The following is a 27,583-nucleotide window of genomic DNA, read 5'->3' on the forward strand; positions in this document are numbered from 1 at the left end:
CCCCCCCCCCCCCCCCCCCCCCCCCCGGGGTCACGAGGACTCATTCCTGATCCTACCTCACGGGGAATGGTTACCCTGGGGCCTAGGTTGGCGTACCTAGGTACCTTGGTAAACCCCGTGAGGTACATTACATTGCACGTACAGTATTGGGCAAGTCCTCTTTGTATTGTGGTTTTTTTTTATATACCTGTCACGCCCCCATGGTATTGTACATTGTCTATTATCCGACTCGGGTAAGGTAGGAGTTGAATGATATACTCGCGTACGTAACTATAATCATCTCCGCCATAGCGTGTCGACTCTGACGTTTCTCGCCGTGGTCATCTTGGTAAAAATGTAGTACTCCATGACACCTCGGCTTATTGTTATTCTTCTCATTCTGTTTGGGAAAAAAATTCCTTGTTGTGGATCAAAACGGATGGCAAAAGGTTTTGGGTGCTGCGCTTTATTTCCATCAAGCGGGCAAGGCTCTTGCTAGGTGCGATGATCACCATAAACCCTATGATAGTGACAACGTCGACATAGGACGCCATATCCATGGTTGTTGTTGTTATTGTTGTTCTCCGGAATGTATACCATTGAGATTAGATAATGTCGAAAGTGTTGGGTCGGATTTGAAAAAAGGAAGGTCGACAGGCTGTGATTGAAGGGGGGATTTTTTGGGACGAGGCCTGGACGTTGGGTTTTGTGACACGAGGCGTTCAGGGGGGTTTGGGAGTCGGTTCTTTCGCACAGGCGTGGTGACAGCGCTGATGGATCCACGGGTGACTTCGACGGCGAGGGAGCTCGAGCGAACTAGGTCACCGAGTTCACCTCGACGTCGCCGTCGTCGCCGGCGACGAGTTGGACATCCACCTCTTTCCCCTCGGCGTCGTTCCAGTACATGTCCAGGAACGTCCTGGCCTTCTCGAACATGGCCCACTTGGACGCCTTGCCGTCGTCGTCCAGCCACGAGTCCGGGAACTGCGTCCATCCGTGCATCACGCCCTTGACCTCGACGACGTCCAGGTCCGAGCCCCGCCCCTGGTCGTTGACCTTCTGCGCCCAGACGATGCTCTGGTGGTGGAGCGTGTCGAACTGCGGCAGGACGAGCATGATCTTCGCCTTGGGGTGGAGGCCGGCCGCGCCGCCCCCCTCCGGCGCCCTCAGGTCCGCCAGGCCCGGGCTCGCCCTGGGGTGGCCGCTCTTGGACGCCGGCAGGTAGGTCGGCATCAGCTCGGCCTCCAGCCTCCACCGCTCGGCGAAGCTCGGGGGCGCGTCGTAGCCCTCGGGCCTGGGCCTCTCGTGCGGGAGCAGCCGGGTGTCGAGGGACGGGTAGAAGAGCAGGAGCGGGACGTGGCCCTCGAGGCCCCACGGGATCGGGCTGGGCCAGTCGCGGTGGACCGTCGGGTCGTCCCTGGTGCCCAGGGCCAGGTTCAGGGCCAGGTTGCCCCCGGAGCTGAAGCCGGAGAGGGCGATCCTCCGCTCGTCGAGGACGACGCCCTTTCGCTCTTGCCTCTCGAGCGCCGACCCGATGCCGGCCCGGAGGGCCCCGTACGCGGGGCTGGTCGGGTCGAGCACCGCGCGAGCCACGTCCTCGGCGTCGAAGTGCGCCGCCGGGTACTGCGCGGCCGGGCCGAGTCGGTAGTCGACGGAGATGACGACGCAGTCCAGCTCCCGGCACATCTTGGCGCAGAACGGCACCTGCTCCTGGCAGGACCCGAGGACGAAGCCCCCGCCGTGGAAGTCGATGAGGACGGGCAGCTTCGTCTCCTCGTCTTCCGTGCCTCGTGGAGGGTGCAATGCCTCTCTGAGATGCGCTCCCTCAGACGCGGGTCGGTGGTGATGTGGATTGCGACGTGGCGGGATGAAGACGTAGAGTGGGATTGCATGCGAGTCTCGGGACGGGATGCTGAAGACGACGGGGTGCGGGCCCTCGGGCGACGTCCAGTGCAAGACGAAATCGGGGACGAGTCGCGGCAAAGATACGAGAGCCTTTCGCCATGTCACACCGAAGTGGTTGGAAGACATACCGGGTCCAGATGATCATGCAGGGTTTCGAGTAAAGAAGGGGGTGTGATGAAGACCCGAGAAAGAGACCGTGGTAAGAATCAATAGAGTAACAAAGTATCGAGAGCATTGTGGAAGTGACGTCAGCGAAACAAACACGCCAAATACCTCTAAATCCTCCTCGGTAAAGCCTTGTCGGGAGGGAGTGTGTATGGAGGGAGGTTATCGAGTATGAGTATCTCGACGCTTTCAAGAGTATAGTCTTTCCATGCAATCAAAATATCAAGGCATCAAGAGTCGCAGGGCATCCACATGTACAAAACAAGCAAAAGGTCAATTCAATCTTGTCTATTCTCTACTTCAGCGTCTGTGTAAATTAAGAGGTGTGGGTAGTACTAGAGGAGGAATCGGTGTGCCTAGACGTCTACCATAGTACCAGCGTTGACATCATCTTCGCAAGATGGCAACCTCAGCCCATAGAGGGACCGTTGACACAAAGCTCTACAGAACCTGGAAGAATACAAAAGCGAAAGTGTGATAGTCCTCACAGTACAATACTCGCCGACGCCTCAAGCATACCAGTCGACGAGTACATCCACACCGTGAAATCGGCCAATTGCTTGTCTTGACAGGTATGCGCACTGTCGATCAAGGAAGACTTGCGTAGCTTCTTGCTGCCTCCGAGATGGGCATAGGCGACAGCTGGCGAAACGGGACATCGGGATCGTACGTCTGATCATACTGGTCTTCGTCGAATGCTGAATACAGCCACTCTCGATCTTCTAGCGAGAGTGGTCGCGGTGCTGCAGATTCAGGTAATGGAAGTCCAATATCATCTGAATTTGGGTAAAGCCAGTCGTTATCTTGAAGTGACGGTGGGCTGAGGCGAGCGGGGCTAGGGCTAGGGTCCTCTGCATCTCTTGGATGATGGAGACTACCAATAGGCTTCAGATTAGCAGAGTTGCCTAGCCGCGTTCTGCCTGGTATGGGCGATTCAATTGAGTCCTCAGAACGGGAACGCCAGGACGTGTTCCAAGCAGATGGATCCGGTCCTCGTGGCTTCCTTGGCGTCAATGGCAAACGGAAGAATCTTGAAAAGGGTCGAGGAGATTTTTCTTCGTCTAGCGGTAGCACATCGGTTCTATCAACTGTTGGTGGACGAGGCTTCCTGCTCAATTCTCGGAGATTGTGCAAATCGAAATCAACAGACGATGATGTTGATGATGATTGTGGCAAAGATAATTCTCCGGTAGCTCTGGATTTACCAAGGATAGAGCGTGGAACCTCTGAAGTCGAGATAGGAGGTATTATGGCTCGATTAGCTGAGGGAACGTCTGCAGAGACCGGATCCGCACTGACTGCCATAGTAGAGTGTAGCCATGGGCTATAAGGGTGACCATTCGGCCGCGGATCATCTGGAAGGCGACCATGTGGTAGATGACTGTTTGGCGGAAGATTGTTTGGTAGGAGACCTCTTGATTGGAGAAGTTTTGATAAGAGTGGTGACACACGACTAGCTGGTGAAGAATCATCTGCCAGGCCACCATGTGGTAGGGAATCATTCTGTAGAAGACCGTTTGGTAGAAGACCTCTTGATTGGAGAAGTTTTGATAAGAGTGGTGACACGCGACTAGCTGGTAAAGGATCATCTGCCAGACGACTATGTGACAAGCGACCATGTTGAACGGGATCGTCTTGTAGGCGACTACGTGGTAGGAGATTGTTTAGTGAGAGACTCTGTGGTAGAGGACTGTATGGTAGAGCAGCATCTGATAGGCGACCATCTGGCAGGCGACCATGTGGCAGAGAACTGTTCAGTAGAGGACCGTTTGGTAGGAGATCATTTGGTAGGGGACCATTTGGCTGGGAAAGATTTGGTAAAGAACCCTCTGGATAGCCTGCGGAGGCAAGGTGGTGTCGACGATTTCTATCCTTCACCAATAGGTCTTCCAATACTCCTGTGGTTTCAAAGATGCGTTTTCGTAAACCTTTTGCCCTCATCTTGAGAATAAACCGCTTGGAATCAAACTTCCACCCGAGAGCAAGTTTCCAACGGACCGTGATTGCCAATTGTTTTGTTGTGACTTCAGCGAAGTCATGGAACCAGCTGTCCAGGTCGGCCGCCAACTTGGGAAGGCTGTCTCCAACCTTCTCAGTCATCAAGACCAGAAAATGTTCGTCCATGCTTGCTTGGTCTTGCCGAGGACGTTGTCTGGAAGAGACGGGGAGATGGACAAGCAGGTGCTCGTGAAGAGCAAGGACGGTTGCATCGAGCTTTTCGATGTTCATGGCAAGTTTCCGGTACTGCTCAACGTACCCGTCTTGCTGGCCGGTGCCCTCCGCCAGCGACATGATGGCAATGTGTTTGCCGTGGAGGATAAAGTGGGTGTCGACGAGAACGCCGACGACCGCCTGTTGCATGGTGGCCAGGACCTCGGCCACAGCCCGTTGATGGCCGTCCCAATCCATGCTGCCAGAGAATTGCAGCTGGTGGTTGCACAGAAAGGAGTGGATGGAACGTGGGAAGGAAATGGAAGAAGACGCAGGCGGTGATCGAAATTTAACCAGAACCTTTTGCCAGGGGGCCCCTTCCTCTTCAGTGACAATAGTTCGGATCTGGTCTAGCAGGAGCCTGTAGTCAATCTGATTCGCTCTGCGCAATGCAAGCGCAGGCGCAGGTTCTGGCAGGATCTCATTGTGGGTCCTTGTCGACCTGGCGCTCCTCATTCTGAGGGTAGGGTGTCGGTGGTCGGGTCGACGTCCTCTTTGCTTCCATCGAGGACCGACGGCTAGGCAGCTCGGAAAACACTATGTGTGATCTCGTGCTGTTTGAGCTGCATGGTTTCTGCGACTCAAGAACCTCGTTGAATCTCGATCCGCCCTTGTTGCGCTTGAAGTCTCCGAGCAAGCCAACAACAAACGGTGCCATTTGGTTATCAGCGCACGTCACACTCTCTGAGGTGGTATTATGCTTGGTCGTCTCCCTGGCTTCATTTTCGTCAGATCTTGTCCTTCTCAGGCGTGCGACGAGTTTGGGAAACTGCTCTACTAAGAAGGCTTTTACAGTCATGTCGTCGATCGTAGTGCAGTTGAACTGGGAATGTGGCCTGTGAGCTGAGTAGCTCTGGGAATGTCAACGAGATATGTATTCCAACGACTGGTACAACATGCTCAAGAGATGGCAGAATTTTTTATTTTTTCTGTGTAGGTTCTCACAACCCATCACGGTTTCTCATCACTTACTACGTACCAGACTTGCGACTGAAAGGCCTCAACCCACTCACCATTTCTCAAGCCAATCGGTAACGCTTCCTCGGCACCTTCAGATGAAGCTTCCACGAGACACAGTGTGAGAATCCTTACCGACCAGACTCCTCCGACTAAAGTCATGGTGGTGACAAAGCCTTTAAGAATAAGGTCGAAGTCAACATATGCCTCGAGGGTCTTATTGTGAATCCAGAAAAAGCCAACGGACAGACTTCGAGTCTAACCCGACTCGACTCCTGAACGTCTGGTAGCGATTGTGGTGTGGTGCCCAATCTGCTTAGAACCGAGAACTTTTCAACTCAAAATTTCCCAGTGGACACAAAATGAAGCTTGTTTGCGAGACCTGTGTCGGCGCCTATAAGTCGAGATAAGTCTCGCAACCTCTCCGCGATATGAGTGGTGTCTCGCTCCATCTGAGAAGAGGAGATCCCCCCTGCTGGGGACTTCGGCCAACGCCAAGATGTGTATATGTGTGTGTCGACTGTTGAGAATCACGCCTTAATTGCTGCGCGCAATCTTCCTCAACAGTTGATGAGATGCGGGACAATATGGAATGATCCGGGCTCCCCTAGACTTGAAATATGGCGAGGTATCAAGGTAAGCCACAGGTATATGCAGGAAACCTGGTTTGTGGTGTGTTTGCTTAAGCTCTGAAACCCCCGGCAGAGGATTCCTGGGCCTTGAGTTAGGTGGGAAATGCTTGTGGAGGCTTGCGTTGATCTTGTTCGGGCTCCAAGCACGCCTAAGCTTGAACCCACCGCCGTCAAAGGTCAGTGATAGGTTGATGCCTAGGCTCCCTGGTCTTAAAGGCATACCTGTGTCGCCTTCTTACTGGTACTTGTCAAGCCACTCACGCAGGCCAAGTGTAGCCAAGGAGGGAGCAAGGGCCCAGCGGTATCGATCACCGACCTCGCCGGTCAGGCTTGGACCATCAATCTCCTCAACAGAATTCCATCAACTCGCATTGACTCTCCGAACTCAGCAATGCCATGGAAGCTCAAGAGAATGTTCGCTGTTCTGTTCCACTGAGGACCTGGGCTATTCCGACTCGTTCTCGTCGGGCCTTGCACAAGAGTATGCAAGCACGATAAACAACGTCGAAAGAGATTCCTGTATGCTCCGAAAATGTAGCGCCACCGTCGACGGGATGATCGCCGCAATGTTACCTCTTGATCATGGTCCGGCCGCCCGTCGGTGTGCTGTCATTCGTTGTTGTATACAGATCCTTGCCTTGCACCCCCGCAGCCTCCCTCAATCTGGCCTACCGAAGAGGGCCTTCTCCAGAGTCGCATGTCACATTCAGAAGCCGACACCAGCACCGACCAATGCTTTTATCGTGTGCGATTCCCTGGAACACACCACCATGGTCACTCCATCACGGCTACTGCATTTGCCGCCAGAAGACACGAGGGCACTGAATATCCCTGCTCTTCTGATCACCCTCCATTTTCAAATCGCCCTTAAAAGCCTGACTTGTCCCGCGTTCGATTCCACCGTCTACCGCTTCGACTCGTCTCCAAATCTGCAGACGAGGTCATAAATTCTTCGCTCAGTTGAGGTCTTGTTGCCGGTGCCCGCTGTATCACACGGACTATTCTCACAATGGCCAACGTTGACATCCAGCCTGGCGCAAACCCGCCCTACGACAGTAAAATGCGAGGGGACCAACGCTACGAATCTGAGGAATCGCCACAAGAGCACATGTCTATTGGCAGATATGCAGCCACTCGATTCACCACCCTGAAGCCACCGATGGCCAAGGCCCCGAATCCTTTCAAGCTCCTGGCGATGCTCAACACTCAGCAGTGGCTATTTTTCTTGGTGGCCTTTTTCGCCTGGTCGTGGGATGCGTTTGACTTCTTCACCGTCTCTTTGACAGTATCAGATCTTGCCGAAACCTTTGATAAATCCAACCTTGACATCACCTGGGGCATTACTTTGGTCCTGATGTTCCGGTCCCTCGGGTCGGCCATTTTTGGTATCGCCGCCGATCGATATGGCCGCAAATGGTAAGAGTCAAGTAAAAAATCCTTTTGCTGTGGAAATCATTCACTAACCTCACATGTATGTGACACAGGCCATTCATAATCAACAATGTTCTGTTTGTCGCCCTGGAGCTCGGTACTGGCTTCACCCAGACGTATGGCCAGTTTTTGGCGGTCCGGGCCTTGTTTGGCATAGCAATGGGGGGTCTGTACGGAAATGCCGCAGCTACAGCACTGGAGGATTGTCCTGACGCTGCTCGTGGTATCATTTCTGGCATGCTGCAGCAGGGCTACGCGTTCGGCTACCTCCTCGCCGCAGCCTTCGCCCGCGCACTTGTAAACACCACTTCCCACGGCTGGAGGCCCCTCTTTTGGTTCGGTGCATGTCCGCCCATCCTCATAATCCTTTTCCGTTTGTGTCTGCCTGAAACCAACACATTCCGCGCTCGCCAAGCGATCCGCCACCAGCAGGGTAGCCTCGCTGGCACTTTTATATCCGAAGGTCGAGTCGCCCTCAAACGCCACTGGCTGCTACTTGTCTACCTGGTCCTTCTCATGAGCGGGATGAACTTCTCGAGCCACGGCAGTCAAGATCTCTACCCGACCATGCTCGGAAATCAATTCAAATTCTCCGCGGATGCCACGACGGTCACCATGGTTGTCGCCAATCTCGGAGCCATGACCGGTGGCACTGTGGTGGGATACTGTTCGCAGATATTTGGCCGACGACTCAGCATCATCGTCGTCTGCGTCGTTGGAGGTGCGCTCTTGTATCCATACACGTTCACGTCGTCGAAAGCGATCATGGCTGCCGCATTCTTCGAGCAGTTCTGCGTCCAGGGTGCGTGGGGTGTGATCCCAATTCACCTGATGGAATTGTCGCCCGGATCCTTGCGCACCTTCGTCGTGGGAACTTCGTATCAGCTTGGCAATCTTGCCTCGTCGGCGTCATCGACGATCGAGTCGACGATCGGCGAACGTTTCCCTCTTGACCCGATCATTAAGGACGGCAAGACGATCAAGCGATACAACTACGGGAAGGTCATTTGCATATTCATGGGCTGCGTGTATGCCTATCTGATCATCATCACTTTCGTGGGGCCCGAGAAGAGAGGGCGCAATCTGAATGTCGAGCACGATGCGGACATGGCGGAAGTGACTCACCGGGATCTCCGCCACCAACAGGCTTCTGACGTGGCCCATGGAGAATCAAGTGAGAATGAACATGACGAGAAGGCCGTCAAGCAGCAAGAGGTTGCTTGAAAAGGACCAATTTATGTGTGTGTGGGAGAGAGAGAGATGAAAGTCGGGGGTCCAACGGATCCGTGTGAAATGGGGTATGATGTGTAGGTCGCGGAATTCATCGTGCGGCTAGCCGAGGGACCGGACGGATTGTTCGAAATACATTGGCGCCCTTGCATGATGAAGGGGAGGGCTACCAGATTGAATGGAAGGTGGAAACGAGAAGACCCTCCGACCAGATGTGGCAGATCTTTTTTCATAACCTTGACCGAGGTTTGGTCTGAGGGATGAGAGAGTCTGTCCTCAAGTGTCCGTCCACATGCCTAGTTTCTAATCGCTTGATATGATGCTTGGTATGTAAAATCTAGCACACTAAAACTTCTCTTCAACTCCGACTGCGGTGACTCGTACCCGAATCTCTGTCAATGGGACCATAGGTAAGTGTTGTGGGATCCTGATGATTCAATCTGGCCAGAGTCGTAACAGTGGTGCCAGAACACGCTCCTCCACTGTATCTATCTCAAGATGCCTCGCTCACCGACGGGCCGGCCGCCGACTTTTCAAAGTTCAATGCTGTAGTGCCGAGTGTGATTGGACATTCTCGAAGTCATGTCTGTCTGCTTTGACCCGGTACCGCATCGACATGAATACTAGATACCCAGGTATAACATAGTCCATGCTCGGACTTACTACCCCAAGGCAAGGAAAGCCAGGAAGGGAAAATCTCCCATGTCTTGCTGTATAATTATTGTAAAGTCCCCCCAAATCCACTATGGGCTCTCTCTACCGGAAGAATTTCATAAACACACCGAAAAATGGTCTGTCCTGACCCCTTATGTTCGTTCGCAATGTGCCTCTCTCAGTCGCCACCAAATGAAGGCAGGCCCGGCGGGGCACATCTATGAGTACTATCATGATTTCTTGTGAGGGTGCTTCTTCGCAAAGCTTCTCACTTCAACCAGGAGTCCTTCAACTGGTCGTCCTTGTGTTCCCGACATTATCTTTCTCTTTGAAAGAGTCATCGATCAGAAAGGTAACAATTGACCAGATCCTGATGCCTTCACTTCTGGCCAAAAAAAGGCACCACCCTTGCTTTGCACACTCAACGGTGCTGACGAGCATGTCAAAGTAGATGATTTGGTTTGATTTTGGTGCCCGTGGGAATGAAGCGTCAGTTCATCCAATCACCGGCATCCTACTCATCACAGTTTTTGTACACGGTATGTTCTCCTACCTAGCACAAGCCGACTACTGTGCACACAAGGACACGGAACAAGGCGAGTAGAAGAGGAAGATGAGGGTGTCACTGTGCCGTCAGAGTGTGGTCAAAGGACCGAAGGGCTGAAGATGAGAGCCTTGGCCTGATAGAGAGCCGGCAGGACGATCGAGCGTGACATGATATCGTTTTGGGTGCGCCGTGAGTGGTAGCCACCCAAGAGGAGTATTCCGGATTCTTGCACCGCACGTCACAGAATACGGCAAGGTATTCCCAGAGGACGTAGATTAGTTGCTCACTGTTCAAAATATGGCCGAAAAGTGAGCCAACTCATCATCTCTTCTTCTTGCCGACGACCTTGGTGAATCCATCTTCATCGACCTCGGGTTCCATCTTTTGTTTCGGCATTCTGGCACCATTCAGAGGGGGAGCCTCGTCCATGTCGACATCTGGGCTGTCTGCGAATCCATTCCATTCCTCTTCCTCTTCATCGTCCTCGTCCCAATCAGTGTCCTGATCTTTGTCTTCGCCTCGTACCACGGCAACAACCCTGTCACCGCCCTTCTGCTGTTTTTCTTGCCACTTGACGTATAGTTCGTTCAGCTCTGCAAGGTCACCATTTCGGAGCTTGGTGGCGCCAGACCAGATGCTACGTGCTACATCTTCGGCAGTCCCGTCATCAACGACAATTTCGAACTCGTCGAGCATGACTTGGAGAAGGACTTCCTCCAAATCACCCACATCTGCGAGTTGCGGAGGAGTAGAGGTCAAGAGCTCGGACACAGCACCCGCCATCCAGTCTCTTTTGTCGTTGGAGACTTGCGCTGACCCGCCCCAGGCATTCTGAATAGCCAAAGTCAGTGCAGGCCACGACCAAAGGTGGAGGGCGACGAGCAGATCGATCTGCGAGGAAAGTTTCGAGAGATCAAGCTGCGCTACTGCCTGGGGAGCGATGGCGTTTACTGTTGACATGGCTGCTGCCGTTGATCCAGGACCGACCGGATTCTATCGTCGGGTAGTAATAGTTGGCTGCTGGATGGTAGCAGAAAGCCGCAGTCTCGACCCAAAAAAAATCACAGTACAAGTGCTAAGTCACATGTGATTTTCTCACTGAAAAATTTAGAGTATGCGGGGGGGATCTACTTAATTCCGGGCTCCGGGGCATCCTTCGCCGAGCGGAAGGTTTCCCGAGGAGAGCACCACCGCCGAATTGTCCCTCTGGGAGTACAACAATCTCTACGTGTCGTTTACGCTATGGACCTCATCCTGACCCAGACAATTCATCGCGGTGTCCTGGTCTGATTGAACTGCCAACACTTCCAGTGTCTTCTGCGCATAGGGACAGTGTTGTCTCGTTGCTAATGATGCAATCAACTCTCTGAACAGTGACATCTATCGGGCCTCTGTGCTCCGATGCCTCTATCTTCGGTCCACTTTTCTCGCCTCCCATATGCAACATAATTCTTATTTAAAGATGCCCATTGTTGTTTCTTAGTTTTCAAGTGCCGCATTCCACGTCCTATCTAACATACATTCTCGCCGGGCCTTCACTGACCAAAGGGTTCTCTCCGACAATCTGGACACACAAACACCACAAGTGAACCATCCTTCCAACAGACCGATTTCGCCATGGGCGACAATTCTACCCCTTCGGCAGTGCCGGTAGCCTCCCAAGATGAGAGGGCGTCTCTGACTTCCAGGGTCATTCCGACCATGACTCTATCGGTATCCGACAGTCCTCTGACTGCGCCTTTACCACCGGTAGCGTCAGAAGCGTCTCCGGCCGAGAGGGCGGCAGCTCGCTTCAAGATCGAGGGCAATGCCATTTTTACCGGTGGCGCCGGCACGCTGGCGTTGGCCTCTGCTCGAGCGCTCCTGGAGCATGGGGCAAGCAGTTTGACTTTGATGGACCTCCAACCAACGATTGACAACTCTGCGAATGCCATCTCCGACCTCAAGCTGGAGTTTCCCACAATCCCAATCCATGCAGTCCACGTGGATGTTACCTCGGAAACCGCCGTGGAGAAGGCATTCCAAGAAGCTCGGGATTTGATGGGAAGTATCGATGTCTTGTGCTGTTTTGCCGGTATCGTTGGTTGCGTTCACTCGATATTGGCAACGGCCAGCCAATTCCGCAAAGTCGTTGACGTCAACTTGACGGGGTCTTTCCTATGCGCCCAAGCTGCTGCCAAACACATGATCGATGGCAAGAAGGGGGGCTCTATCCTGTTTACGGCATCGATATCGGCTCATTCAACAAACTATCCTCAACCCCAGTTAGCCTATAATGTCAGCAAGAGCGCCGTGACTACTATGGGAAAGAACCTGGCAGCTGAATGGGCAGTACACGGTATTCGTGTAAATTCCATCTCTCCCGGTTATATGGACACGGTACTCAACGCGGGCGACACTCTGCAGCCGATCAGGGACGTCTGGGCCAGTCGTTGCCCTATGGGCCGTATGGGAGACATTGAGGAGATTACTGGTCCAGTTGTTCTTCTGAGCAGCAGAAGAGCCGGCAGATATATCACCGGGTCAGATCTAAGAGTTGATGGTGGCGCCTTGTGCTTCTAAGATACCCGAGCATGAGCCTGGGTCGCGTAGAAAGACACCATAACGTTGTGAACTGCTCTGATTCTCTCTCCTGAAGGACAAAGTCGTTGTGATGTGATCCAGAATTCTGTCAGGATCCTGATCATGTGACTAGTGCTGTTTATTTGTTACACTAGTCCTATTCGGGAAGTGCCTCAGCCTGCGAGCACATCACATAACACTGCGCTGCGGCCTTAACACCTAGTTTTAGCCCTCCTTCGTACTGAATTCTATCATTTCAAACGCATAGTCGTGACAAAATCCAATTCCGCCCCGAAGTGGTAGGTAGCTATATGGCTAATGGAAGTTCGGTGAGAGGGCAATCATGTGTAGGGGTGGAATATGGCATCGAATGTCCTGAGATCTGCCTATACTTTGTGCTGTTCCCCCTAGATATCAATAAAGTGTATGTTGGCGGCAAGACTGCTTTGAACCTCGTAGTCCTAGGAAAGAATTCGACACATGTACTCCGTATGGTGTTCTGCTTATTAAGCACGCTGGGACTAACATCGGAGAAAGATTCTTCCCTTTGCCCTCAACGCGTGCTTCAGGTAAGAGATAGTGATACAGCTGTTCATTCTGCTAGCAGCGTGAGGAATGGAAATCGCTGCTACACTCTGTAGCAATACGCTGCAAAGCCCGATGTCAACGCAAGGAACAATTCCAGGCAGATCGTTGCATGGCTTGGACTACCGAACATGTGTCTCCAAAGTCGTCGAACTGCGCCTGACCTCGATCTTGACTTGTCCATTGCCGATAATTATGGAGAGATGTTGTTGTTGCGAGCTCAACTGTTGCAAGGATCCATATGAGCTGGATCAGCTACTTGCTGTTGGATGGTCAATCAAGCCCATCCGCGATGGAATGTGCCAAATAGCAGCACACATGTCAAGGATGTTCCGAAGGCGTCTTTCTTGGTAGTGCATTGATATGTAGTCTCGGTTGCCCATTAAGTTGACGGCCGAGGCCCGTGTTGCTGATATGAAGTGGCTGTATCTCTTCTCAGCTACGGGGAGAGGCCGTTTTACTCAATCTCGGTGCTCTGTGCACCATTTCTCAGTATAATGAACAATCATCATGACTTCAAACGGTCGGCGGTTATACAAAATACTTGTATGTCAGTTTCGACGCACGGTTGTGCCAAGTGCAGAGAGGCAGACGATCTCGAAATAAGCGAAAACGGATAAAGATGATGACAGCTGTCACATCTGCTGTTCTATCGACACGTTTATATGGACGTGGTATGGAAGCAATCCCATCGCACGACGTGTCATGACGGTCTGGTAGATTTGCAGCTGGTGTCGTTGCTGTCAAACCAATTCCCAGATAACAAGATAACACACTCCGTCCTTTGACTGCGGGCGGGTGAAGCCGTTCTCTTCTAATCTTGGTTACAGGTCAGACGTCCGTAATAACCGCCGTGGTAGAAAAAAGGGGGCGCGTCGGAATTCGGACCTCCACCGTGAGATTGGACAATCTCTTTTACTTCCCCAGATTTACCTCAACCACCGAATCAACGCGTGGACAATTGCTGGATTCGAGGTACAACTGGCGTACAGTATGATCCAGTGGGCGCTCTACTGGGGAGTGTAAAAAAATCTTTTCAACGCGCGTGTACTCCCTGCATTAGGGATTCTAACCTCCTTACTTTGCAGATGGAGTACACCGATTCTAGCAGCTACAAATTAACATCAATCTATGATTGTCACCCAGTATCCGCACAAACCTCATCTCAACAGACGCGTCCAAGCTCGGACAAGACGCAATTAGACACTCAGCTGTTAGGCTGACGGGCGGAGTCCAATATTGTATCGTGCTGCTCACAAGGACAGGCCCCTTTGACTCTGGAATTGGATTGGGTAACAGCAAAAGCCTCAAGGCTCCCCTCGTATCGAGGTATCGATTGTCTTTTCATATTATCGATACATTCATTCATCTATTCATCACGTTCGTTGTTTCATTCATACAGTACTCCGTACATACACACTCTTTTTTTTTGGTTGGCTTGTTGGCACTTCTGTACACATTCTCACTCTTTTGGCTTCTGTTTGGTTTCCTTGACGCACACAACCACCGATCCTCTTTTTTCTTTCTTTTTTTGCCTCTGATACAAGAGGCGTCCACTCATTTGGTTCACCCCGACGAGACCACGGTACTGGTCTTTTAAACCATCGCCCAACACGGCTTCCGCAGTTGCACCGCCGCTCTTTCGAGCCTCTGCCATCGATTCTACCTACCGACCGCCATCGACACCATTGAAGGAAGCAGGATTGGACGAGTACAGCAGCACGAGTAGAAGAGAAGGGGAAAGGCCACATTCGCCTCTGCCGCAGTCTGCTTATTACGGGAAGGACATCTCACGACCATCGTCCACGACACTACCGAATTCGAGCCACCTCTTCCTACACGATCCTCAATTCCACACACGCAGCGCCAGTCTGAGTCTGGGACGAGGCTACCATTCAGAGCCACGGCCGAATCTACCTGGGCTTTCGTCACTGACATCGCTGGCAAATGGGCCACCGTTGAGGTATGCAGGACACCCTCAAAACGTTGGGCAGAAATAATGTGTTGATATTCCATACAGGTCATTCTCGGGCAGTCATGGATCACCACTGGCTCATTATGGCCTGATGCCCCCGGTGCCAACACCAGGAATTGCAGGGATGGCAGGAAGCGCACCGGTAAGAGAAACTCGACCTCTTTTCTTTCCCCTCTTGATTTACCTGCCACCGTGCAAAATGGCGCCAAGCCTATTTCGGCCGTCGATCGGGTCTTTTTCGCTTGATTTCGTTTTTGGTTACATTCAGCACCACCACCAAGTTTGAATTCTCTTATCTTTATCTTATCGTCTCTGCCTTCGATAACAAACTTTCGATTTTCCCATCTCCCGTCCTCACCACCGACCATGGCTGCCTCATTACCCAGTGCTGACCAGACTCTCCCCTTTTCACAGCCAGTATGTCAGAACTGCCAGACTTCCACCACTCCTCTATGGCGACGCGACGAAGCCGGTTCGGTCCTGTGCAATGCCTGCGGACTTTTCCTCAAGTTGCACGGCCGTCCCCGTCCAATCAGTCTGAAGACGGATGTAATCAAGAGTCGCAACAGGGTCAAGACGACCACTGCGCTGCCCAAGAAGAAGGTGCGCCAAGCTGCTTTCCCCCCAAGAAAATAAAGAGACTCCGTATCGGATAGACTGACCTCAAGCAGTACGAAAATGGTGCCTCTGCGCCCATCACTGAAGTATCCGCCCCCAATGGCTTCAGTCTACACCGCCGTGTCTCACAGATGGCCACAACTGCACCTTCGGACCGATCACACTCCCCCGTCTCACGGACAGGTACACCAGGAGCTCAGCACGACCCCAACATTGCTCCTCAGCACATGTTCGATGGCGCCTCTGCTGCGGCCGACCACAGCAATGCATCCCCTATTCTCCCCGGCGTCCACTCACTCAGCCAACCGTCCCCCAGCGCAGCTGCATTGACCGCGGACCGCTCCGAGTCGATGACTTACGAACAACTCGTCGCCGTCAACACCAACCTGCGCACGCGCGTGTCGGAGCTAGAAGTCATCAATGGCTTCTACTCGGACAACGAGAACAATCTGCGTCGCGAGCGCGACAGTGCCGTTCGAGAGCGGGATGACCTGAAACGAAAAGTAGAAGAGTTGGAAAGGCAGCTACAGGAACGCGATGAGGCAGACCATCCTGCAAAGAAGCCACGGCTATCGCAAGAACCGCAGCAATGATTCGGGTCATGACATGCTGGAGAATTCCTAGCTCCATCACAGTACATATTACGCACACACCATGCACATCGTCCACCTACGTACTGAGGGCGCGCCCTCAACCTCACACCAAAGGGAGGGACTCGGCTGCTCTTTTACTCTCCATGTTGTCACCGACATATCGATTGATACCCACACATGCACACGCACAGAACAACATAAATTATGAAAGGAAACAACCCTCTACGATTGGCGCCAAAAGGTTTCGGGAAATGTTTTTGGCCTAGCGTTGCCAGGTAATCGCGATGCAGTAATGTGGCTATCGCTGGCTGGGTGGGCTGGCTTGACGGCGTTTTGGTCGGTTCTTCGTTTCATGGTGGATTCTCTATTGGAGGAAGAAGTACGGAGTACGGAGCACGGAGTGATAATGAACATCGCGAGAATACACAACCTCTCCGTCCACCTTTGCCAGAAGGTAGTTTTCCTATTTTTCTTTCAATGCCTTGGAATTCTTTTTTGTTTTTAATGTGCAGATCTAATGGTGAGGTCAACCCAAGACCGCGGCCACGTTGGATTGTCGAGATGGGTCTAACTTTGGAATCCGAAGGAATATGGGACGAAGTTCTGGAGAAAAAGAGTTGATACGATTGCCGAATGATTTGCTTCAAAGGGGCAGGCAACCTTGCCAGGAGGGGGGTTCTTGGAAACAGGGAGGTTAATTGTAAATCGGTGTATCTACTCCTGATGATCAAGCCACTGATGGATTGATTGAAAATGTTGACAACTTTGAACAACATATCTTGCCCGACATGATCATAATACCAAGTATTATGGAGTTGTGGGAGAATCGGTCGGTTGGTGAGTATTCCATCCATGACGGGTGTTTCGATTGTCTCTCTCCCCTTTTGCCCTTTTGCCCTTTTGCCCTTTTTTGGGGTTACCTTCATTCTCCTGGTCTCTATAGAATCTTACCGATGATACTTGCGCCGAGTTTATTACACTCTGCAATCATTCCTCATGCAGATTCATCATCGAACCCTCGTGAAAACAGAACAAGAATCGAGTGAGGTTGTCATCGTGCGGAGTACAAGAATGAGGTGGTTGTAGGGCTTTGTTTTGTGTCAAACCTGGAAAATCAGGTGGACAAGTTACCAGAGGTAGAGAGAGTCTGGAAAAGGTCGGATTTCGCTGCTGCGAAAGGAATCCCATTGCCTGGCCCTCGTCTAACCAATGTCACACACAGGTGATGGGAAAAGCAAAAACCAATCCACCTGTTCCAAACAAAAGAAAACGATAATCAAGGGTGAAACTCCTTCAATACTTGCACGCGGACGAGGCAAAATTGTAATGTACCTACGGAGTACAGTATGTAGGGTCTACGGAGTACTCCGTACTACTAGTAGTACAAAGGAATTAATTCCTTCAAACCTCCGATCGGGGGGGGGGGTTCCTTTGGGGGTCCAAAGCAAGTGATGAATCGGCGGACGGGGGAGAGAGAGAAGGAGAGTTGTATCGCTTTCGAGAAACTTTGCCATCTTTTCTCATCTAGTGTACTACTACTACTACTCCTACTACTCCGTAACCTCCCCCCTCCGTACCTGATTACATACCCGAGTGATAAGCCTCATTGTCGTACTGGAGCGTAAACCCCGATTTCGTTTTTCCTGGCCACCGCCGAACAAGGCTGAAGCAAAAAAAGTTCATTTCGTTGACGGAAGGATCCGTATGTACATAATTGTAATTAACCCACGAAGAGGGAATCGTTCTTTGAGCCGAGAATATCCGAGGTAAATACATACTTCGCAACTTGTAGCCATCTGCAATAATGATGGGCGATTGATAACTCCGTGCCCTCGTCTCGTAATACCCTCCCCCGAAATACCACAACCGTTGAGTGGCGATTTACTTACAGTAATACTTCTGAGAGGCCCCGGTCTCTACCAAGCGACATCGGGGGCTCCATCTGGCCGAGTATTATCCATTATCTCCATCCCCCAAACGCCTGATACAATAAACGGTTGGGTACCTGACCACCTAATTTTTACCTAGGTACCTTTGTCATTTCGAACAATTCTAGACCAATTTTGTTGTTATTTCCGTACTTGTACCATTTCCTGTTGTTTCTCTTACACTCCATTCCACAACAAGAGGTTTCTGTTTGATCGCGAATCCTCACGACCAGACTCTGCGAGCGTTTTTCCTGCCCCGTGGTGGACGGGGAAACAGTGTCGAGTCTGCGCACGAAGCATCATGGTCTCCAGCGAGGTATGTCTTTCAGACAAGTAGCAAATCGACGGATATTTCCCGGCTTTATCTTCCCCTCTACGGATCATTTCAAAGATCAAAAAAAGAAACGACTTTGGCTGACATTTTCTCGTTTTGTCGTCGTTGCTACTACAGGGTTCTGAAAAGACACCGCTCGTTTCTCTGATAGCTGGAGGAGCCGCCGGTGGTGTCGAGGCGACAATCACATATCGTAAGTCGCAACCGCCGCGATTCACCTCTCACCTCGTTGCCGATCTTGATTTCTCGGTCAACATCGCCAACGTCCATGTGCATGTATGCTGCATGACTGACTCTTTGTCTTCATTGCAGCGTTCGAGTTCGCCAAAACTCGGGTCCAATTACACGAAGACAGCCCGACGCGCAACCCCTTCCGCGTGATCAAGGCGGTGATCGAAAAGGAAGGCCCGCGGTCGCTGTACAAGGGATGCGAGACGCTCGTGGCGGGCACGGTGCTCAAGGACGCCATCCGGTTCATCTCGTTCGACAGCATCAAGAGTGCCTTCAAGGACCCCGAGACCGGCACGCTCTCGCCGCTGCGCAACCTGATGGCGGGCATCTCTGCGGGCGTGGTGGCGAGCACCTTCGCCGTCACGCCGACGGAGCGCATCAAGACGGCGCTGATCGACGACGCGCGCCACGACCGGCGGTTCACGTCGCCGCTGCATGCCACACGCACCCTCATCGCCGAGCACGGCTTGCGGACCGCCCTGTACCGCGGGTACGTCACCACGACACTCAAACAGGCGAGCACCACGGCCGTGCGGCTGGGCACGTACAACATCCTCAAGGACTTTGAGAGGTTGCGCAACATCGAGCAGACCACGGCCACCACGTTCGCCAATGGCGCCGTCGCCGGCACCGTCGTCGTCTTCGTCACGCAGCCCTTTGACACGCTCAAGACGCGTGCCCAGAGTGTCAAGGGCGCGGGCGTCGCCGAGGCCCTGAAGAGCGTCGTCGACGACTACGGCGTCAGAGGCCTGTGGAGGGGCAGCACCATGAGACTCGGCCGGACCGTGCTGGCCGGCGGCATCTTGTTCACCACTTATGAATGGATTGCCGCCTTGATCCAGCCCGTGTTGGACAAGAAGTTTGTTCCCAGGGTCAAGGCCGAGTGAGTGTGTCACTTTCTTCCTCTTTCTCTTTTTTCCCAACAGAAGGAGGAGATGGGAGAACCTTTTGTTGGAAATCACAACGCTTCGTTCAGTCGCATCATTGCACTGTTGGTTGAACGCTCGGCGGCGGCGACGGCGGCGGTACATTCAAAACAAGGGCGCAGGTGCCAAACTCGACAACTGCGACATCCCGGAAAGCCGACCATGTCTTTTTCGGTTTTCCTTGCCTCTACCATCCACGGACCGATCCAGCACGACGACAACACCCATGGCACTCGTTCATGGATACTGCCCAATCTCCAATCAACAGTGTTTTGGCCTGCACCAACGACAGGGGCACCAACAGCTCGACCGAAGCAATTCGCGACGAAGTACCCAAGGCACTCTGGTCAATTGAATGAATGTGATGAATGATTCTGCTGCGAAAATGGCCGGTTGGACGTACAGACGACTGGCCAATGGATTAGAAGTGCATTGCAGTGCGGTGCAGTTTTTGGGTCGTGGCTGTGGATGTGGATGTGGTTTCGATGTATCTGGCCGTTTGGAAGAAGGGTAAAAGAAAGCACCAAAACCTTTCTAGCGTGGCTGGCTGCGCTGCGCTGCGCGCCTGCGATATCTTGCAACACCTGAACCCGCCAAATGACACAACATGAGATCCTGAGACAACGACATCGACAACCCTTTCGTTCCATGAGATCTCTGTATAGATAGATCCCTATTCAGAATTTGATTCTCTTATCTATCCAAGAAAATCTTAGCCCTCGCATTACTACTTACTGCGGAGGTGTATTGGGTAGAAACATTTGGGTGGTGTGACATACAATGCAATAGTAGGAACTTACAGGTACGCACCTAGCTAGATGGATAGATTTTGATACCTATTACTTGACCATCATCTCACTTTGAGACCAAGAAGAATTTGTTGCACCTAGTGTTTAAAGTACGAACATGGGGGATGACTTGTCGACTCGTCTGTTCTTGTTACATCAGTCTCTCGATAGGTGGGATGGTTTGTAGAAACTACCTGTGAGAGTTATGGACTTGTGCCGATGACTTGGGTCCATTGAGATTAATCAAACACATTGGGTAGTGAGTGTTGATTTCTCGGCGTTGTGTATATGTCATGTTTAATACTATCGGGAGAGGGTTTCTCGAGTCCCCGAGGGGTTTCAAGCACAATACGCACAATACGCACGATACTACAGTTGCTACGGAGTACCCATCGTGCTTTTCGTAACGGAAGCAACCACACAAGTACCTAGTCTCGTCTCTGGAGGGGTCGTTACCACTCAAGGTACCTACCTATTAGGTAACTTGCGAGTCAGATCGTGGTGGGCAACCATCACAGGTTATTCAAAATCAAACAACATCACGATCGTCGAGTGTATTCCAGGTCGCCAAAAAAAGAAAAAATAAACCCAAGATTTGTACCCCGTACAGATTTTGTCAAAGGACAAAATATCTGCGCCGCCACCTTCGCACTCGGGACAAGGCTGGATTTGCTAACGAGGGGGGTTGCGCCCAAGGCTGCAAGTCATGTGATGGCGTGTTACTCATGTTTACTTCCCGCATCATCGCATCCTGCTAAATGTTCCTCGCGTGTAACACCATCAATCCTCTACCTCTCAGCAACACCTTCTTTTTCTTTGGCGTCGGAATCACCTTTATTCGTGTTGGCTGAGACAACAATGCAGGGAGAGAGATGTTGAGCCCTCGGCAGAGTTGCCAGAAATGGTACTCCGTCCTCTGGTGGGAGAAAGCATACATACATCTACATGTCCTTTTGTGACACCTTCATACTTGGGTAGCTTGCAGAATACAAGCCATCACCGCAACACGTCCTGTTTACTGTTCTCGCTCCTCTTCTTCCTCCTCCTCCTTTGTCTTCTCGGTGACCCCGGCGCCAGGCCGAGCCGCGGGTGATTTGCAAAGTTCCCCGGATCTCTTGTTCTGCAAACAATTCTTTTGTTGACCTCAGAGAAGATGGAGTGATGATTCGCAGGCCTTTGTCTCGTTCAGCTCAATGGTCAACTCGTTGGATCTCAGCCGGCCTGCTTGGATGAGTGTGGAAACCAACGGAAACCACGCCGGGCGGTGGAGGCACCGACGACACGGGGGGCAATCTTTGTATCGTTCGGCGTGCAACTCACTGATGATTTCCCCCCCGTTGAACCGGATGCATGGTGACCCCTCCCCGGAGCAAGCCTCTTTTTTTCTTTGTTTGGTTTGGCACCATTGGCGCGGAGCAAGGCTTTGTATCGTTCTGCGGGGGATCTCATGGGTATTTCTTTGACTAGAATGCACAACGGCAGCAAATAAACACCCCTTCTTTGCTTTGGCACAAACAGAATGAAGCAAACCAGGCAACGTCCATTCATTCCCTGGGTAGGATATTTAATCATGAAGAGTTGAGGGAACAGCCCGTTTTTCCTTTCCATCTTCCTTCCATCTTCCACTCGCATACTTTGCTCGCATCATCTACTACTACTTGCACCTGCAAATACAATCATGTCTTCGGTTCTCAACAAGAGGTACAAGGTCTACGTGGCCGAATTCCTCAGATTCCACAAGAATTATTACACCATCTTTGTTCAAATGGACAACAACTACGGACAAACCTTCCAAGTCACAGGCAACCTTCAGCAGGGCATGGAGTACCGCAAAGTTGGTCCAACAAATCCTGAGGATGATCCGACACATATCGCATCTCACCTGGTCGGCACAATTGACGTCATGAAATTCTCTGAGATTGACCAAATCTGTCGCCAAATTCCCCCGCCAGCGAAGCAATTTCTCGGAGCCAAGCGCACCAACCCCAGCGAACCACTGAGAAACTACACAGAATGGGTCATGCAGGTCATCAACGCTCTCGAAGCTCAAGGAATTCTTCTACGCGAGGACAACTAAGAACGAGTCAAGTGAAGAACAGGAAGCGACGTATTCAGAGGTGAGAGAAACAAATGTCATTCTTTGGTCTATGAGGGCAAAAGCTAACTGGAGTATCAGAACAGAACGCGACGTCCAACCCTGTTCCAGAGACACTAGGCGCAAGGTTGATCGAATACCAGCATTCGAGCTGGGGGGCTAGGATTGAAAGGGGCTGGGCATCATCATTCTGTCGAAAGGGGTTCGGTTTCAGGATTGCAACAAAAAGGACTGGGCATGCGAGCTGGATTGAAAGGGGCTGGGCATCATGATTTGTCGAAAGGGGTTCGGATTCAGGATCGGAACGAAAAGGATTGGGCATGGGGATTGAGAATAGACCAGACCATCACGTTGCAGAAGCGCAGCTAGTTTGTCAGTTCAAAGGCCGCCGTACTTGCAGGTCGAGACCAGAGAATGCCAAGCCGTTTCATTGTAATAAGGCACAAGAAAGCGTTCCATCCATTTGTACCAGTCGGTCTCGTACATGGTCCCGGCCGCGCCGATCATAGCTGAGGTATACTCCCAGTAAGAAGGAAACCAACCGGACAATTCCCAATCAATGATGGTCACCGTGTCGTCTTCGGGACTAACCATGATATTCTTGGTCTGCAGATCTCCGTGGCTGAATGTAGGCGGATGATCTCGAAGGGAGGATGCGAAAGCTCTGCGGATATATTCGGTCCACCATACCTCTTTGGGATTGTGACGATCAGGAACATCTCTAACGCACGCGTCAGCCAAGGCATCGTTGAATTCTGCTTCCGTACTGGTTGGACGCACTTTGCAGTAGATGGGACAATTGAGAGGTAGATTGCCTAGGGCACAGTAACCACCGGGTGACGGCAACGCCCGCATCTCGGTGAGGTTGGTCTCGAGTTGTCGACAGATTCGGTCTTTCCGTCCATCATCCAAACTCGCCCACAGGGTTTGCAGAGTCTGTCCTTGGATCTTCTCCATGACGATGTAGTTGGCGGGGGTGAGAGGGTCTTTGAAAAGAGCATAGACTCGCGGCACTCGCACCGTGGTGGTACAGGCTCTGACAAATTGCATCTTCTGGCCCTCTTCCAGACTCACGGCTTCGCCGTACTTGACGACAAAAGGTCCGATGCCGACCACTTTTTGTTCGATCCAGCCTCCGTCATCGATGATTTCCGTGGCATTTTGGATGTCGTGTATCGTCGGGAGGGGTGCTGGCAACTCGTTCCGAGGCGCATAGTAGGGGAATTCAACGGGAGTGTATTGAGCCATGTTTGGTGGTCGGTGGAAGTCGTTGCGCTTCCGTTGCTCCTTTCCAGAGATTTTGTGGGTGTTTGATGGGGGACCGTTAAGATCGAGAGCACCTGCAACGATTTATATAGATTCCGGCAGAAATTCGAGGACAAAGGGGTGGTCTAAGCGGCCCGGACATAATGCGTCGAAGACATAATGGCATCGTACCTTGACAAAGTACCGGCCGAGGGCGAAGGGATTGATAGAGGACCAGGACAATGCAATGGCAAAGTGTGCCTTTGTTGATGAAAGGGATCCGATCTACTAATCCTGATGGATTCCAGCCCTCAAGGTTTGTGCATTGCGTACTTGATTTCCTGCCAAACTGACCTCAATTTTTCCCAGCTCAACGTCTACAGGTCGCGCGCGGAAGCCGTCGTGCAGACAGCCTTTCTGACGTCCCGAGCGGGAGGAATCGTTGTCGTTGAGTATCTTGAGGATTCCAAAATTATGAGGTAAGGGAGTAACGAGATATTCAGCGTCCTGCGCCTGTCTTTGGCGTCACGTGGCTGTTGGGTGTGACAGGTTGAAGAGTCTGACAAGGCTGAAGCCTCGAGGCTGAACTGGAAGGCTTAGCACGTGATTAGTCCTTATCTTATCCGCAACTCGCTCCGCAGGTAAGAATTTCTCACTCCCTAACAAACGTAAGTACCTTGAGGTAGTCTCTAGACGTGTCATACACTACTGTCGCGTGCTATTTACTCTCGATTAGCAGGTTACCTTCACTTCACTGCTCCATGCTATCGTCCTCTGATATACACCTACAGTCAACTCGGCCCGACCTATACCAAAAACGGCGGGCTGGGGAAGACCAAAACGCAACAGCACTGGCTATGAGGGAGATAACGACGTTTCTAATCTACGACCCTTCACATCACGTGCAGGCATCAATTCCTCTTACGATTCATGTTGACTGATCAGAGAAAGAGATAGGCGCGAGATACTGCACCCCGTACTCTCTTAAAGCCACGCCTCCTCTGTGGACTCCGATCGGAGCTTGTGCGATAAGCAATCAATCAAGCATGGCACTACACCGCATGTATTCTAGGTAGGTCACGGAAGCATTTTTGCTTATCTCGTTCGCTGTCCAATGCGCGATGCAGCTTTTTGTTTCCCGGATGTACTCGTTAGAGTCCAACGATATCGCTGAAAACAAAAAGAACTCCTTCCCCCCTTCCGACTTTCACAGTGACTTTTGTTTGCCAACACGACCGGATCTGCCTGTATCGGCTACGGTTGAATGGATCCCTATTTTGGTAAACAGCGTCTTTCAACCACCTTCCGATGAATCCTCGCTCCAAGGATTAAACTATGGCTGACGGGATTCTTTTGGGTGAGGGCGTTGCCGAAGGCGAACGAAAGAAATCATCATCACTTCGAGATCTCGCCAATGCAGACGACGTAGTCATTACTCTCAACGGACAAATCATCAATGCCTCAGGCCATGCAGACCAACTTCAACGACAATACGGCTTCCTCAGCATCCTAGGCTTAGCCTTGACGGTCGACAATGCATGGGTTGCTCTAGGAACTTCTCTGGCTGTATCGATATGTGCGTATCGCCGCCTGAGACCACTACCGCACAGTCTCCTCGCAATTTCGAGTTCTCGACAAAGGTAGTAATTGTCGCTGACGCTAACGAGTATCCAGACAACGGCGGCCCGCCAGGTGTCATCTGGGAGCTCTGGGTGGCCGCATTCTACTACACCTTCATCAACGCTTCGATCGCCGAGCTCGCGTCTTCAGTGCCCAGTGCCGGCGGCGTCTATCACTGGGCTTCCATCACCCCAGGCCCTAAATGGGGTCGTCCAATCGGTTTCTTCGCGGGCGCACTCAACTACTTCGGATGGCTCTTCGACCTGGCTTCGATAGTGTACATCATGTCGGAGCTTTGCGTGCAAATGTACTTCTTATACCATCCAGACTATGTCATTCAACAGTGGAACCTGTTTGTGGGACTTCTGTGCATCACGGTTCTCTGCGTGTCGGTGACCATATTTTTCAACGGCATCCTACCTTACCTGCAGCACTTTGGGCTTTTTGTTGTCACGGTGGGAGGACTGATCACCATCATCGTGCTAGCGGCCATGCCTTCCTCCCATGCCTCGAACGGATTTGTGTGGACCGATTTTGCCAATGATACGGGCTGGAGTGGCGGCGTCGCCTTCCTCACCGGTGTCCTCAATGGTGCTTTCACGATTGGAACACCCGATGCAGTCACGTAAGTTTCACCAGCAGTACATGAGAGCCCGTGGATAGCTGCAAAACAAGCTTTATGTCTCTATCTCTTCTTTTCCTTCAAGTCCTCGCTGCATTGTGTTGTAATGGGCCTGGGCAAGGAGGAATCGAACAACTCTAGTATGCACAAGCTTTCAGGCAACTCCTTCCCCCACGCCCTCTCATATGTCTCTTTGCCTTCTTTTGGCAGATGATTCATCTTTCACCTTATATGTCTGCGCGTGCGTGTCCGTGTTGTTGTTTGTCACCCTCTTGTCTAAATGTCGTTGCAGCCTGGTGATCAACTAATATCTCTCTCTGAACAGACACATGGCAGAAGAACTCCCAAACCCGAAACACGACCTCCCCAAAGCCATATTCGCCCAGATTGCTCTCGGTTTCCTCTACGCCTTCTGCTTCGCCATTGCACTATTCTATGGCGTCAACGACCTCTCGGCCGTACAAAACAGCAATGGATCCTTCCCGCTCGCCGAAGCATACCACCAAGCCACAGGAAGCAGAGCCGCCACGTTTGGCCTCCTCTTCATCATCTTCCTGTCCCTCACGCCTTGTCTAATCGGTACCTTCCTGACCGTCGGTCGTACGTGGTGGGCGCTGGCACGAGACAACGCCACTCCCCTTGCATCCTTCTTCGGCCGCGCCAATGAACGCCTCAGCTGTCCCGTCGAAGCTACCGTTCTAACGGGCATTCTGACCATCGGCCTCGGCGCAATCACCCTCGGAAGCAAAACGGCCTTCACCGACCTGGCCGGATCGTTTGTCATCCTAAGCAGTACCTCGTACGCGTTGGCCTTTGGCCCCAACATGTTCACAGGCCGAAAGTACATGCCTGTCGGACCTTTCCACTTGGGCCGATGGGGTTACCTGATCAACGGCCTGGCTACTCTGTTTATCGTCATCTTTGACATCTTTTATTGCTTTCCGGTAAGTACTCTTTTTTCCACATAGTAGCACGACCAAGTGGATAGTGTGGTACACCCCCTGGCCTCTTGAAGAGACAGACAACTACGTCGTCCCTCCTTCGGCACCGCTCCCAGTTACTCGCTGATGAATGATTTTACCCCTCTTGGGACATGCGATGATGATGATGATGATGATCGCAAATGCCCGCAGCACGCCGTGGAGAAGGCCGGCAACAGCTTCAACGGGTGCCTCATCCCGGAAGTCATGAACAGCAGCGCACCCGTCGAGGGCTAGAGGAGACTCATGGCTCAAGTGAGGGTCAAGAGTCTCGACATAAAGAACGAGAGTTGCAGGCGGACAGTCGTCTCATCTGCCAGGCCTGCGACCGCCTGCCCTCTACTGCCTCCCTGTATCTCTCCGTGTCTCTCTCTGACTCTGTCTCAGTGAAATACACACCCGCACTCAGTCACACACATATCCCCTCGATCCTCGGTTCGCCGTCTTGGGACTTAACCATGCTGACTCATTCCTCCTACCCTTTCTAGTACGCGCTACCGACAACGACAGCATCCATGAACTACAACTCGGTCATCCTGATAGGGGTCGTAGTATTGACTACCTTCTGGTGGTTTGTACACGCGATCCGTAAATATGACGGGCCAAACGTCCAGGCCATGATTGATGCGAACGTGGTGTCGTTGAGGAGGAAATCCAAGGTCTAAATGAAGATGGTACATGGTCCGAGGAACAGGTCTTTGGAAAAGTGAAGTCTACATAGATGCCAATGGTGTAAAATATGTGTGTTTGTGAGAGAGTGAGAAAACGAG

General features: G+C 51.9%; 10 protein-coding genes across 11 annotated transcripts; 6 read left to right on the forward strand and 4 right to left on the reverse strand.

Moving 5' to 3' along the window:
- Window positions 1-31: 31 nt before the first annotated feature.
- PV06_08143 (uncharacterized protein) lies at window positions 32-2,042 on the reverse strand. Its single transcript, XM_016409449.1, has one exon. It carries the CDS (start codon window positions 2,008-2,010, stop codon window positions 796-798), a length of 1,215 nt encoding a protein of 404 aa, XP_016259757.1. The 5' UTR covers window positions 2,011-2,042; the 3' UTR covers window positions 32-795.
- A 595-nt stretch (window positions 2,043-2,637) lies between these two features.
- PV06_08144 (uncharacterized protein) lies at window positions 2,638-4,458 on the reverse strand (the record flags this gene model as incomplete). Its single annotated transcript, XM_016409450.1, has 1 exon — window positions 2,638-4,458. One exon carries the CDS (start codon window positions 4,456-4,458, stop codon window positions 2,638-2,640), a length of 1,821 nt encoding a protein of 606 aa, XP_016259758.1.
- A 2,290-nt stretch (window positions 4,459-6,748) lies between these two features.
- On the forward strand, window positions 6,749-8,797 carry PV06_08145 (uncharacterized protein). The gene is made up of 2 exons (XM_016409451.1): window positions 6,749-7,265; window positions 7,334-8,797. The coding sequence occupies exons 1-2, from the start codon at window positions 6,859-6,861 to the stop codon at window positions 8,502-8,504; spliced, it is 1,578 nt and encodes a 525-aa protein (XP_016259759.1). The 5' UTR covers window positions 6,749-6,858; the 3' UTR covers window positions 8,505-8,797.
- Window positions 8,798-9,193: 396 nt separating this feature from the next.
- Window positions 9,194-10,772, reverse strand: PV06_08146 (uncharacterized protein). Its single transcript, XM_016409452.1, has one exon. The coding sequence runs from the start codon at window positions 10,669-10,671 to the stop codon at window positions 10,033-10,035; it is 639 nt and encodes a 212-aa protein (XP_016259760.1). The 5' UTR covers window positions 10,672-10,772; the 3' UTR covers window positions 9,194-10,032.
- Window positions 10,773-14,145: 3,373 nt separating this feature from the next.
- Window positions 14,146-16,818, forward strand: PV06_08147. Of its 2 annotated transcripts, XM_016409453.1 has the most exons (4): window positions 14,146-14,821; window positions 14,879-14,975; window positions 15,248-15,436; window positions 15,505-16,818. In XM_016409453.1, exons 2-4 carry the CDS (start codon window positions 14,925-14,927, stop codon window positions 16,042-16,044), a joined length of 780 nt encoding a protein of 259 aa, XP_016259761.1. In that variant the 5' UTR covers window positions 14,146-14,821; window positions 14,879-14,924; the 3' UTR covers window positions 16,045-16,818. The 2 variants fall into 2 exon arrangements, with proteins under 2 accessions (XP_016259761.1, XP_016259762.1); XM_016409454.1 differs by lacking the exons at window positions 14,146-14,821; window positions 14,879-14,975 and having other exon boundaries at window positions 15,153-15,436.
- Window positions 16,819-17,883: 1,065 nt separating this feature from the next.
- PV06_08148 (uncharacterized protein) lies at window positions 17,884-19,424 on the forward strand (the record flags this gene model as incomplete). Its single annotated transcript, XM_016409455.1, has 3 exons — window positions 17,884-18,288; window positions 18,424-18,499; window positions 18,619-19,424. Exons 1-3 carry the CDS (start codon window positions 18,274-18,276, stop codon window positions 19,422-19,424), a joined length of 897 nt encoding a protein of 298 aa, XP_016259763.1. The 5' UTR covers window positions 17,884-18,273.
- A 48-nt stretch (window positions 19,425-19,472) lies between these two features.
- PV06_08149 (uncharacterized protein) lies at window positions 19,473-19,835 on the forward strand (the record flags this gene model as incomplete). Its single annotated transcript, XM_016409456.1, has 1 exon — window positions 19,473-19,835. The coding sequence occupies one exon, from the start codon at window positions 19,473-19,475 to the stop codon at window positions 19,833-19,835; it is 363 nt and encodes a 120-aa protein (XP_016259764.1).
- Window positions 19,836-21,929: 2,094 nt separating this feature from the next.
- Window positions 21,930-22,328, forward strand: PV06_08150 (uncharacterized protein; the record flags this gene model as incomplete). The annotated part of the gene is made up of 1 exon (XM_016409457.1): window positions 21,930-22,328. One exon carries the CDS (start codon window positions 21,930-21,932, stop codon window positions 22,326-22,328), a length of 399 nt encoding a protein of 132 aa, XP_016259765.1.
- A 180-nt stretch (window positions 22,329-22,508) lies between these two features.
- Window positions 22,509-24,039, reverse strand: PV06_08151 (uncharacterized protein). Its single transcript, XM_016409458.1, has one exon. The coding sequence runs from the start codon at window positions 23,592-23,594 to the stop codon at window positions 22,725-22,727; it is 870 nt and encodes a 289-aa protein (XP_016259766.1). The 5' UTR covers window positions 23,595-24,039; the 3' UTR covers window positions 22,509-22,724.
- Window positions 24,040-24,926: 887 nt separating this feature from the next.
- Window positions 24,927-27,583, forward strand: PV06_08152 (uncharacterized protein; the record flags this gene model as incomplete). Its single annotated transcript, XM_016409459.1, has 4 exons — window positions 24,927-25,167; window positions 25,266-25,836; window positions 26,159-26,777; window positions 27,302-27,583. 4 exons carry the CDS (start codon window positions 24,927-24,929, stop codon window positions 27,476-27,478), a joined length of 1,608 nt encoding a protein of 535 aa, XP_016259767.1. The 3' UTR covers window positions 27,479-27,583.

Source organism: Exophiala oligosperma (assembly GCF_000835515.1).
Source record: "Exophiala oligosperma strain CBS 72588 unplaced genomic scaffold supercont1.8, whole genome shotgun sequence".
NCBI lineage: Eukaryota > Fungi > Ascomycota > Eurotiomycetes > Chaetothyriales > Herpotrichiellaceae > Exophiala > Exophiala oligosperma.